A 12,694-nucleotide genomic window follows, 5' to 3' on the forward strand; every position below is an offset into this window, starting at 1 on the left:
AAAAGGACCAACATTTCCAACTACCCCCCTCGAATATTTTAGTTAGCACTTCAAAAAGGGGCCAGGTTTTATTGCTGTTAATTGGCTAAGATTCCCTTCTAAAAAATGGAATCGCGATATCGATTGGGCTTTTATTCCTGGTTCTCTTTTCTCCGCGAGGCGAGCGGGAATGTGGGCTCGTTACCACGTGAATAATCCCCAGACGAATTGTAAACGCTCGCAGCTCTGAAAAAGAATATTTTACTCGTTGCCTTAACGTAAAAGAAATAAGAAAGAGTGGGAATCTGCAGGAATCGCTGTGCTTCCCAAGTACTGCGACAGTGTAAAAATAAAAGGGACAAAGGGAGCTGAACTACAAAACAAGGCAGCGAGCAAAACTCCACATCTCCTACTCTGGCATGGTTAGTTTTCATCTGGACACCAGGCTCCAAGGATGGAGGCCAGGGCTGAGCTTAGGAAATAGCACTACCAAATAAAAGCCACAACCAGGCAGGTAACTTTTTTTTTTGGGGGGGGTGGGTGGGTGTTCTTTTTCTGCCTTCTTCCTCCCTGAGCTAAAGCGAAATCCAGTGACCGACAAAGAAATACTAGAGAGAAAAGCTGAGCAACACTTGCCCCCATTCCAGAGTGTCCACTTTGTGCCTTGCCCAAGCCAACCATCACATCCTTTCCTTGCCATGCACGACACGCCATTAGCAGAAGACACGACCAGTCTGCAATCACAGTGCCCCCCGTTTCACACCCCTTTTCTTCTTTCCCCAGTTATTATTATTATTAGCATCTCCCTCACGCGCGTTTCCCAAGGGAAACCGGAGGCCGCGTTAGCAGCACCGAATAAACGTTGGGGCTCCAAGGGGAGGACCAGGGGCTGTCGCAGGGGTTGCTCAGCTCTGCTGCCCGCCGACCCCTGCCCGGGCCCGGCCCGGGGGCGATGGGTCCTGCGGCCGGCCGGAACGCGGCCCGCGGCCGGAGCGCGCAGCAGCGCCGTGCCCGCTCCTCGGCCGCTGCGGTCGCGACTGTACAAAGTAAAACTCTACCTGGCACGGATGGCGGATCTCTCCTCCTATTTGGCGGGCGCCACCGCTTCTCTGTGGGGTTTGTGACCGGCTGCAGAGAGTGTCCGAAACGGGGCTACACCGCGCTGGCAATTTAAGAAATAGGATTCAAGAAAGAGCTGTGACAAAGCGTGAAAGCCTCTGGTATTCGACGGGTTTTGTTTGTTTGTTCGCTTTTTGCTGTTTCTTACCTTTGCCCGGCCAAGCCCACCCCCACCCCCACCTCTCGCCTCCTCCTGCGCTGCCCAGAAGCCAGGAGAGGAAAGTTTGGGAAGTCCCGAACAAAGGGAGCGGGGAGCGCTCAGCCCCCTGCCAGCGCCGCGCCGCAGCCGCCGGGCTGGCCGCTGACGGTTCCCAGCCACGGAAGGCCGGCTGCCCTCCTGCGTGCCCCGGCGGGGGAAGGCACCGTCGGGAAAAGAGAAGAAGACATTATCTGCATAGGCAAACCCGGCGCCCGGCCGCCGTGCCCGGGCCGGGCCCCGCTCCTGCGCCCCGCCAGCCCCCGCGCGGCCCCGCCGCGGGCAACAAGTGGGCACAGGCGGCCGCGGCCGAGCCCCCTGCCCGCCGCCCCCGGGGGGGCAGGGAGCTGGGAACCGGCGTCCGGCACCGCGTCCCCGTCCCCCGGCAGGAGGCACGGGCAGCTGTTCCACCAGAGCTATCCGTCCTTCTCTCTATATATACATACAAAAAAATAGTCCTGCGTTACATATATCGCTGCATTATTTATCGTACTCGGCCAGCTACGATGGTACCTTCTACTGCATGAATTATTTAAAAAACACCTTGCGTTACAAAAATAAATCCAAGACTCAAGCGGAACTTCAGTGTCCATATGTCAAAAATTTATTTATCTCAAACTGTGCATAATGGAGTAAAAACTTAACTTGAATATGTACCTGTTATAAGGATGGTATTAGTTCAAATATATACATGGACTGTCGGCAGACTGATTTCAAATAATACAGAGCCGAATCTTTAAAATACAACTACGGAAAATGAGAGGAAAAAAAAAGAACTTAAAATATCATCACAATAAATTTACAGAAATATTACAAACCATAAGAAAATATTTCAAACACAGTAATTTCAGGTTGGTATTTTTTTCTTTTTTTTTTTTTTTTTTCTTTTCTTTGAACAGGATGAAGTCTGGAAACAAAAAGTTATTATAAATTAACAAACGGCGTGTGAACCTGCATGGCAATTTTTGCTTTTTAACAAGAAGTAAAAAAAAAAAAATTTAGTACAATCTAAACGTTTGCCCTTTTACAGCAAACCAAGCCCATGGTTCGCAAGTACTCATCCTACCTTTTTTGTCTTTTGTACAATTTCTAAAACAATTTAAATGTCCAAATGCTGTAAAATAATTTCCCTTCCTCCCGCAGCTGCAATAAATTCAGCTGCCAAATCCACAATGCTCCAAGTAGACTCTGTTTTTAAAAAATAATTGGCAAATTCGCGAGTTTAGGTTTTTTTTCCTTTTCTCTGTATTTCCAATGGACATTCTGATTGCCATGTTTCTTTTGATAAATACTGTACAAAAGTTGCCTGCAAATATTAAAACATTTTCCTCTTCGCTCTTTGAGTCTAGCTCTAAATATTATTGGTAAAGACTTTTGCAAACTTTCTGCAAAGTTCCTACCGTTTTCACTAGAACTTTTTAAAAGTTTTGTGTAGTTGCTTCCCCTCCGAGATCTATACAAGTTCCTTGTCGATTTAATTTCTGCCTCCCACCCCCCACCCCCCCGCCCCGCGTTTTCTCTGTACAAAAATAGTCCAAAAAAAAAAAAAGTCCAGAATTTCTAATAAAAGTTTTTGTTGTTGTTTGTTTGTTTAGTTTAGTTTTCCTTCCCCCCCCCCGCCCCCCCCCTCCCCCAGCCCCTTTGTCTTACATATGCGATAGAGGGAGTGTGCCATTAATGGCTGTGCCAGGAACAGGTGCACTCTGGTAGTGTTGGGACATATGAAGTCTGCTTGGGGCAGCTGGTTCTGGTACTTCAGCACCTGGTAGATACATGCTGATCATGTCCCGAAGGTCCCCAGCTTGGCAAGGAGCCCTTGAATGAGACGAGGAAGTGACTACGGGGGGACTGGAGCTGGATTCCGTCTTGACCACCGAGCCCATGGAGCCCAGGGCCATGCCCGGGGTCCCTTGCTGGGAGTAAGACATGCTGTAGGTAGGCGATCCGTTCATGTAAGTCTGCGAGCTGGTCATGGAGTTGTACTGCAGGGCGCTCACGTCGTAGCGGTGCATGGGCTGCATCTGCGCCGCGTTGTGCGCGTTTAAACCCGGGTGCTGCGGGTAGCCGAGCTGCTCTTGCATCATCCCATAGCCTCCGTTGGTCCAGCCGTTCATGTGCGCGTAACTGTCCATCCTCTGGTTCACCCCAGCTCCCAAGGTGGCCCCAACCCCTACCCCAGTCGTCATGGTATTGGTGCCCGGTGCCAGTAAGCCCCCTGGCAACGTGTACTTATCCTTCTTCATGAGGGTCTTGGTTTTCCTCCGGGGTCGGTATTTATAATCCGGGTGCTCCTTCATGTGCAGAGCTCTGAGCCGCTTGGCTTCGTCAATGAAGGGTCTCTTTTCCGCCTCGGATAAAAGTTTCCACTCCGCCCCGAGCCGCTTGCTGATCTCGGAGTTGTGCATCTTGGGGTTCTCCTGGGCCATTTTCCGCCGCTGCCCGCGGGACCACACCATGAACGCGTTCATCGGGCGCTTGACCCGGTCCGGGCTGTTCTTCTGGTTGTTCGCGGCCGAGTTGGAGTTGCCCGTGCCTCCCCCCGAAGTTTGCTGAGGGGCGGGAGGTTTCAGCTCGGTTTCCATCATGTTGTACATTCAAACTACTTTTGCCTGGAACCAGCCTTGAGCAGAGAAGCGAGGAGCAGCCGCAGCGAAGTCCCGAGCCGGACCTTTTTTTTTTTTTTTTTTTTTTTCCTAGGGAGGGGTAGGAAAGGGGGGAGGGGGACTCCCCAAAACCACACTTGGATCAAGATCAGGATCTTCCTCTTCGCTGATGGATTAATAATGCTAATAACTGCTATTATTACCGCCGGAGCCTTGATTTTTAAAAACTTCTTCTTCCTCCTTTTTCCCTTTTCTCTGCCTGCCGCGCTCTCTCTCTCTCTCTCTCCACCTCAGTCTTAAAGAGCCAGCAAACTACTTTACCCCCTTTTGCAAACACACACACTCTCTCTCTCTGCCTTGACAACTCCTGATACTTTTTTGAACAAGTTAATAGACAACCATCCATGTGATGGGGGCTTGTCAGGGAATAAATGTGTTCGCCCCGGCCAATCAGCGCGCGGCGGCTCCGCCACTGAGGACAAGTCTCTACCCCTGGTTTTGCATGAAACGGGGCGGGGGCTGGGAGCCGCCGGGACGGCGCGGCGGGGAGGCGGGCCCGGAGGCGGCCCAGGCAGCCACTGGGAAGCCTTTGTATCGCCCCTTCCAGCAACAGGTCACACACGCCTTTTGGAGGAAGTGGGTAAACAGCATTGTTGCTACGTGGTGGGGTTTTTTTTGTGGGGTTTTTTTTTGGGTTTTTTTTTTTTTTTTTTTTTTTTTTAAAGTTGGTGTTGGCTTGGGCTGGGAGAAGCCATGGGGGGAGCGGAGCGGGAACGGCTTCCCCGCGGCCCCCCCCCCCCCCCCCCTTTGCCAGTCCCCCTCGGGACAGAGGGTCCTCCCGGCTGCGCGGGGCCCTGCGTGTGCAGTGCCGGCCCAGCTCGGCCCCGCACGCCGGCAGCCGGCCGCCGCGGGCGGGGGTCCCCGCGGAAGCGCAGCCCGCGGGTGGGCCCGGCGCCGCGCCGCTCCCGCTGCCCGCCGCCGCCGGGGAGCCGCGTTCGCACCACACAGCGCGGGGAGCGGCTGCGCCCTTTTCCAGCCGTCCCCCGGGCCCTGCTCCGCTCCGGCCGCGGCACACAACGGAGCCCTTCCCTCCAGCCTCCGGCCCCGGGGGATGGGGGTGTCCAGTGCACACACGGGTCCCCTAGATGCCACCCTTGCCGAACACAAAGCGGGGCGGGGACCCCCTCGGGAGCGCTGCCCGCGGTGTAACGCTGCCCCGCGCCCATTGTGCGGGCGACGCGAGGGGAGCGCGGCCGGCCGCTACAAATAGGTAGTTTTGTTTCTCTTGTTGTCACTACACGGGCCGCACAAAGCCCCGGCTAAGTTTACTTCCACTCTCTTGTTGGGACCTTTGTTGCTAAAACGCACTTGGCGACAAAGGAAGGAGGGGAGGGAGGCCGCGGAGCGGGAGGGGGGAGCCGCTGGCCGGCCTCGCTCCACACGCACCGCCGCGCCCGCGGTGCCCGCTCCGCTGTGCGCCGCCCCCGCCCCGCCGGGGCCGCTCCGCCTGGCGGTGCCATCGCCCTCCCCCGACCCGCCCGAGGGGGTGAGGGGCGGCGGGGCAGCGCCACGCAGGGGGCCGGGGCGCGGGCGGGCTCGGCGGGCGCGGAGCGGCGCGGAGCGGGCGGGGGGGCCGGGGCAGAGCCCGGGCTCAGCCGCGGCACTGGGGCGCCCCCTGCCGGCCCGGTCGCGCCCCGGGCGGGGAGGCACCTCCGGGAGCCGGGAGAGGGACGGGGAGCCGGGGCGGGGGGGAAGGGACCAAGCAATTACACCCAATCTAAATAATAATAATAAAACCCCGCCAACGAACAAGAACGCATCTTTTTTCCTGTGTGTGGATTATGCAAATAAATCCTATCGGGTTTAATGTGTTTAATTCGAAAATGTATATATAAGTCGTAGATAAGTGATAGGTTAAACCATCGAAAAATAGGTGCAAATTACGCGATGTGGGATATAAACGGATTCTGATTGTCCAGACACTCCTGAGGGCACGGCGGCTGTTTACTTTCTTATTGTTCTCCCTTTGGTCTGCAGTTGATAATGTTCTTTCTCCCCCCAAAAAAAACCCTTAGGGATAATCAACTTTTTTTAAAAAAACGGGGGGATGGGTGGGTGGCGGTGGTGCTTGTTCATCATAATACACTGAGAACCGAGGGCTGGTGGTGCAGAGGCAGGGTGCTATTTCTGCTCGAGCTGTAGCTGCAGAAGGTGCGTGGGGTGGCCCTGTGCACGCTGCAGGCCCTTCAGGGCCTGGCCCCTTCCTGACTGCCTCTATCGTGCGATATAAGGAATGGGAAATGCCTAGCAATTGTGCCATGGCGGGTATTTACAGAGCTATTTTAGTTTATGGCATCTATAATTAAAACTATTAATTATCTGGCATATATACATAACAATGCACCACAGAAAATAAGGGGAGGGCAATGGCTCTTTTGGGGCATTTCTGCCTTTCCTTTGGGTATGGAGGTGTGCTTGGTTGGGGGTGTGTAATACACACACATGCACGGCCGGGAGCAAAGGCAGACCGGGATGCTAGCTATAAAATAAAAAAAAGATTAAATAGTCCCTGATTTTCTGTATTAATGACAATAATACCACCACTCTCTGGAAGAATATAGCCACGTTGGAAGGAAGGCCTGCGGAGGGACGGTTTAATCTGAGTGGATTTAAAAAATCGTTGCCTTTGGCATAATTTATGGAAATGAAAAGTGCTTACATTAAACAAGTAGTCTGCAAATGTTCTCAGTGATGGGCTCTGCGGTACACGCGCTCTTATTTCCAGGTTATGAGTGTCTTAAAAAGAAAATGAATGTTAACTACTTGGATTTCATGTATTTATTGTTCTAATACTCGCCGATTTCTCTAAAAGCCCTAAGGATACAACCTATCGTGTTAACTGTATCGGAAAGAATATACACATTTTCATATTATTTTTTTTTTCCTGAACCTGCTAGTAACCAATCTAAAGCAAACTATTAAGCAGTCTTGTGGAGATGGGAGATTGCAGCTCCATTTTTTGTCCTTAGCTGCAAATAGAGGTTTAACTTGCAGTAATTAGGTGAGAACTAGCCAAGCATCTTACTATTATGATGCTTGTTAAAAACGCTTCTTTTCTGCATCTGCATTTGAGTGTGTTCCCCTCCACTCTTAATCTTCTTATGGAAATGAAGGCGAACGGCAGGGAACCTGCAGAGACTTAGAGAATGTCCTTGTTAACTGGAATTTCTCAGCATTGCTAATTAGCAGAGTTTGACGACCACCAGTATTGGGGAAAGCTCTGTTTAGCCACTCACAAACCCTTCCGAGGAAGAGCAGACTAATTTTATTTTGTAATTAAAATCTGAAAAGGGCCCTATTTGACAGTTAGGGCTATGAGAGTTTTATCTCCCTGTGAAATAATTACTGCCTTGATAACTCAATTTTCTGCAAAATGTCAACTGTGAGCTCCAAAAGTTTTAATTTCATTACGTTAAAAAAAGTGCGAAGACGAAAATGTACAAAGAAATTTCTCCTTCCCCCTCTGATGCTGTAGCAGCCCAGCGCTCAGGAGCCCAAGTTAGCCAGGGAAGTTTTGCCGCACTAACTCTACCCCAGTCTCTGGGGAATTTCAAATATCACATGGTGACTTTGAGGTAGTGTCCCGAGAAAAAGTTGGGTCAGATATTTCTGGAATGCCCTAGAATAAAAAACACACTTCGAGTGGGGACGGGCCCGGGGCAGGAGGGCAGGAGGAGCCCCGCTGCCCGACCCGCCAGGGCCGCCTTTCCCCAGCCTCCTGCACGCTCCCGAGGTGGGCAAAATGCGACATTTCTGCAGCCAAATAAATATCTCACACAGCGACGGACAAGACCCACCGACGACCGCCGGGCCCGGAAGGGAAGAGCTCACATGAACTTGAGAAGTTTGGAGGGGGCGAGGGAAGGCGGCGCGCCCGGCCCGCACCCCGCACCCCACCGGGGCTCCGCCGCTGCCCCGGCCCGGGCCACCCTCTCTGCGAGGCCCGAGGGCGGCTGTGAGGGGGTCTGCGGGGAACCGAAACGCTGGAGCAAGTGTAATCCACTCTGCTTACGTTTTGGATATTTTTTATTATTATTTAAAACGGTTTAATCTCCTTTTTGTCCCTGCCTGTCCAGCAAGTAGCCCGATTGTCGCTCTCAGAAGTGGCATTACATGTACAAACCAACGAGGGGGGCGAGTCACGACCGCTCCCGCCAGACCCCATTTCGCCCAGTAATTTCATTCAAGGGCTCTAAGGACCCTTGAAAGCCGGGGAATGCAGAGGGAGCTCCGCGTCCCTCCCGGCCTCCCCTTTCATCCTCCTTCTCCCTAATGAAACCGCAGGGCGAGCACACGTGCGGCCGGGCGGCCAGCGCACGGCCCGAGCCTGCTCCGAGCCGCGGGGCCCGGAGCGGCGGGGGACGGCGGGGGACGCGGGCGCAGCGCGCCCGGCCGCCGGTCTCTGCCCCAGCCTGGCCGCGGCGGCACCGCCGTGCCCTCCGAGCGGCCCCGCTGCCACCTCCCCTCCCGGCCACCGCCGCATGACTGAGCGCGCTGCTGCCGGGGGCTCGGGTGTTAAAAAACAAAACGCGGAGAGGTTAAGGAAAGAGAGGGAAGAAAACGAACAGGCTCTACTTTTCTCCAGTGCTACGAGCAGCGAAATTAAAAAAAAAATAATAAAAAAAAGCTTAGATCCTGGGACTAGTTTAACGGACACAATAAACAGCAGAAAACCCGACCCGCACACACCACCTCTCAAAGTCGCTTTCAAAAGGCTTCTCAATAAATGGAGAAGCCGATTGTCCAAACACGCTTCCAGGACTCTTCATAAATAGCCAACAGCCTTCTCAAACTCTCCACGATTTTTCCCCTGCATCTGAAATAACATTCCCCGGACCTCCTTCCCAGAGGAGAGTATAATTGAAGCCCGTACTTTTTCTTACATGACCTTAAAATAAATCAGAAAATCAAACACCAGTGGCGAGGGTAAACTCAGGAATTACTGCACAACATAACGGGGTGAAATTACAGTTGAATGTAGGCCCTTTAGCGGGAAGGCAGCTCCCTCGAGCAGGATCCTTTTTGGCAGTCTATTTAAAGTTATCTTTCCTTCCTAGTTTTATAAGAACAAATGAGTTTTCTTTTCCCATTGTAGATGAATGAACTCATGTATATTAAACACAAAACCCCTCCTGAAGAACGCTAACTGCTTTGCTTAAACCCACAAAAGCACAAAATTCCAGAATTGAAGGTTTCCAGTTCCTGAATAAGTCCCCTTAACTCGCTCAGGCTCGCAGGAGAGAGAGATTGGGGACATTTTCTGAAAGTCTTAATGCCTGGAAGGGGCTATCTCAAATAGAGATGTACTGTCTTTTGCTAAAGTTGAGGCTTCTATTTTATTTCCCTCTTTCCCCTTCACCATCTTTGTGTTGACTTAAGAAAATAATGGTCTAAAAAAGTGTCTGTTCATGGGATCACACGTGTCGCCCAAATCAAATGAAGTCCTCTTTGGCCCCAGCGCAGTTTTGATGGAATTATTCCGTCTCCTCCATTGAATTCACACCGTTTCCCAAAGAAACTCTGGCAGTTTCAATGGGAACGCCTGAGGCACAGCCTGGGGTGCTTCAAGGTTGCTTCTTTCCTCAGCGCACCTCAAACCCTGGCATCCCGAGGCATGGGTTGAAAAGTACATTACAAAAAAAAAAAAAAAAAAAAAGCAGCCCTTTCCAATGATTCTCAGATCACTGACACGATCGCCCATAATGGAGCCAAGACGGTGACTTTTATCTCGCTGTTCCTCATAGTCCTTAATTTGGAGCTCATTGACAGGACAGACGGTAATGACACTTTCAGAACTGTTATGGTCTAGAGTGACAATCTCTCCATCTCGCCCATGGTTTATTGACACCATGGGCTCATTGTGTCAACTTAGGCTTGTGATTTCAGAATTCTTCAACGACGGGCTCGTTGGGGGGATTTTAATTCAAATTATAGACTAGCTGTCTATACTGTGAATTCATATTTAGACGGCGCTTAATCGGAGCAGAGAGACGGTGCTATAAATAATAACAACACTTCCCATGTGTCTATCCGCTGTCCTCCAACCAAAGACCTGAAAGAGCTTTTGCTGGAGGAAGCCCGGGTGCCCGGGGGGGAGGCGAGGGTGCCTCAGGCCGCGGGGGGACAGGCAGCGCCCCCGGGGCAGCAGAGGGAACCCGGGCTGCCTCCTCGCCACCCTCTGCCCAGGCTTGGCCCACGGACGCGTGTGCCAGCAGCGCGGGCAGGGGAAGCGGTTCAGGCACATAAAGATCTGGAGCACCTCTGGATTGGGTCAGGGGTGTGTGTGGGGTGTCGGGGGGGGTGGGGTGGGTGGTGTCACAGCCCTTTTACCCTGGAAATCACGAGTGAGCGCGGCTTCTCCCAGCACCCCGCGTGTCCCCGCGGGAGCCCTCCCGGTGGGGCCGGAGGAACGTGGGCGAAAGGCCCCGGGGTGCCCACCGGGCTGGGCGGGCTGCGGTGCGGGACGGGCAGGGGCAGAGCTGTGGCGGGGCAGGTGCTTAGGGCAGCAGGTGCCACGGAGGAGCTGAGGGAGAAGAAAAAAAAAAAGGTGACGAGGGAAATGCGCATCTGAAGTTGCTTTTCTGGTATGTTTCTTCCAGACTCCCCTTCCCTCGCCCGAGAGAGAGCTGTAGGAAATGTCGGCTTCCAAAACTTCCTTCCAAAAGACATAAATAAACTAAAAATGCATTTTTCCTCCAAGTAGAGATGAACGAGAAGGAGCACAGAGCTAACCCCCCCTCCCTTGCTGCCAGCTGTCTGCCAAGCCTGGGACCCGATCCCAGATTTACAGCATTTGCTCCCTTGAGTAACGTCCGCAGCACAAAACCCGGCAGCTGAGTTATGGACCGAGCCCAGGAAAACCGCATTTTGGTTAAACCGATCGCTCGGGACCCTTGATTTTATGTGCCAACTTCTGCCCTTAGGAGGGGGGAGTTTACGACCCCTTTACAGCCCCCCTCACGGCTGCTGTTTCTAAGGGGAGCACTAACAGCCCCTCTCCTAGAACCGGGTTAATCATTCACCTTTCAGCAGGAGTCACTAAATTTTTTGTAAAGTGCCTCCTGACGTTAAACCGTGTGTACCAACCGCTCTGTACTTTTTCCGTTTCCTGTGGTAATTGACATATAATATCTCTGTTTATAGCTAGCTTGACAGATCTATACAGATGTATATTTGTGCTTAATTTCAGAGTTATATATACTCAACGCATGCTAACTAAAGAAACAGTAAAGGAAATCTGGGAATTCCGTTGTGCAGGAAATCTGTGCGGGGCTCTTGCTATTATTTATAGAAAATGCTATGTCTTTATTTTGGGCGCTCTTACTACAGAATTGCCTTATTAAGAGTCTCAAGCGGAGATCAAACTGAGAGAATGGAGAAAGTATACTCAGCGCGACAAACACTAATCTTTCATAAAAATCTATTCGTATATAATTTCTAAAGTGAAAAGTTTATTGTGAGACCAACAACCATAGGATTCATTTAATAGAAAAACTGCGGAGTTATGACTTTCATCCAGGCTGTCCACAGGAGTTATAAAATAACCCCAATTTAGCAGAAATAATTTGGTTTCCATTAGTGTTTCTCTTCACACGCAAGACGCATAAACCGTGCTGGGTAGCAGCGCAACTCGCAAACACCACCATTAAATGCACTACACAGAGCTATGCAGATGCCTACAAAATAAGTAGCTAATTTATCTAAAAAGTTGGTGACAATGCAGCAGTTCACATATTTTGGCTAATCGTTTTATATCACCCAGGTTTCTTTTAAATCTGTCGTCTCCACAGTGAGGAAGAAAAAACCCACTCCAGGCATTCACTTTAGATAAAGCTTCTTCCTTTTCCAGGAATTGGGGGAGGGGGGGTGTTTATTTTGCTCCGTTTGGGTTTTTTTTTGGGGGGGGTGGGGGTGGAGGGAGGTGAGACAACTTTATTGCTTCGGGTTTAAACACATGCCATTTAGAAAATTTTTCTTTAATGAAAAGGAAACGTTCAACGCTGCTCACAAGTAACACCTGTCAACGCTGACTTATTTAAGACACCTTGGGAGGAAAACACAAGCACAATCTTCTGAAAGGCTGGCGTTTACTGACAGCACTGGAACACCGAAGTTAGGAACGAGGGGAAATTCATCCTTACTTTTGTGCCTCATGCTGCCAGTAAAGAAGTTGATCTTTTGAGGATGCCCCGCTGCCTGGCGAGCAGAGCTCAAGCTGGCGGCGCGGTCCGCAGCAGCACCTCTGCTCTGCCTAGGCGTGGGAGAGCAACACAGAATGACATTTCTAGACAACGCAGGCTTTCGGAAAGCTCTGCTTAGAAACAAAGCTGTGACGTTTTAATTTAATTTTATTTTTTTTTTTTAACATTTGTTTATCCACAGAGCAAACAGCACAAGCTGAAGGCGGCTTCCCCTTCTGTGATTTCTGGGCTGGGCTATCTGCTCACCTTGCCTGTCCCTGCTTCACCGTGCTTACTTTAAAGCCCCCCCAGCGACTCCGAGCCACTTCCAGGCGCCGGCTTCCCCCTCGCCTTTAATCCCTTGCACGCGCTCGCGCTCTAATTGCGGGCGCAGCCTCTCCCGCGGGTTTCCCGCGGGCAGCAGGGAGCCCCGATGCGGCCGACAGGGGGCGCCGCCACCCGCGCTCGGCACCGCCTCCCGCCCGGCGCGGCCCCGGAAGAGGGGGAGAGCCCGGGGCTTAGCGGGGTCGAGTACAGATCTTTAGTCTTCGCGGATA

General features: G+C 51.9%; 1 protein-coding gene and 1 long non-coding RNA gene across 7 annotated transcripts in view; both read right to left on the reverse strand.

Annotated features, from left to right (window-relative positions):
* Window positions 1–12,694, reverse strand: part of LOC114016668 (uncharacterized) — a 267,129-nt gene that overhangs the window by 33,759 nt on the left and 220,676 nt on the right. The window lies entirely within an intron of this gene.
* On the reverse strand, window positions 2,796–4,456 carry SOX2 (SRY-box transcription factor 2). Its single transcript, XM_014282404.3, has one exon. The coding sequence runs from the start codon at window positions 3,886–3,888 to the stop codon at window positions 2,941–2,943; it is 948 nt and encodes a 315-aa protein (XP_014137879.2). The 5' UTR covers window positions 3,889–4,456; the 3' UTR covers window positions 2,796–2,940.

The sequence above is a fragment of the Falco cherrug genome, chromosome 11 (assembly GCF_023634085.1).
Source record: "Falco cherrug isolate bFalChe1 chromosome 11, bFalChe1.pri, whole genome shotgun sequence".
NCBI lineage: Eukaryota > Metazoa > Chordata > Aves > Falconiformes > Falconidae > Falco > Falco cherrug.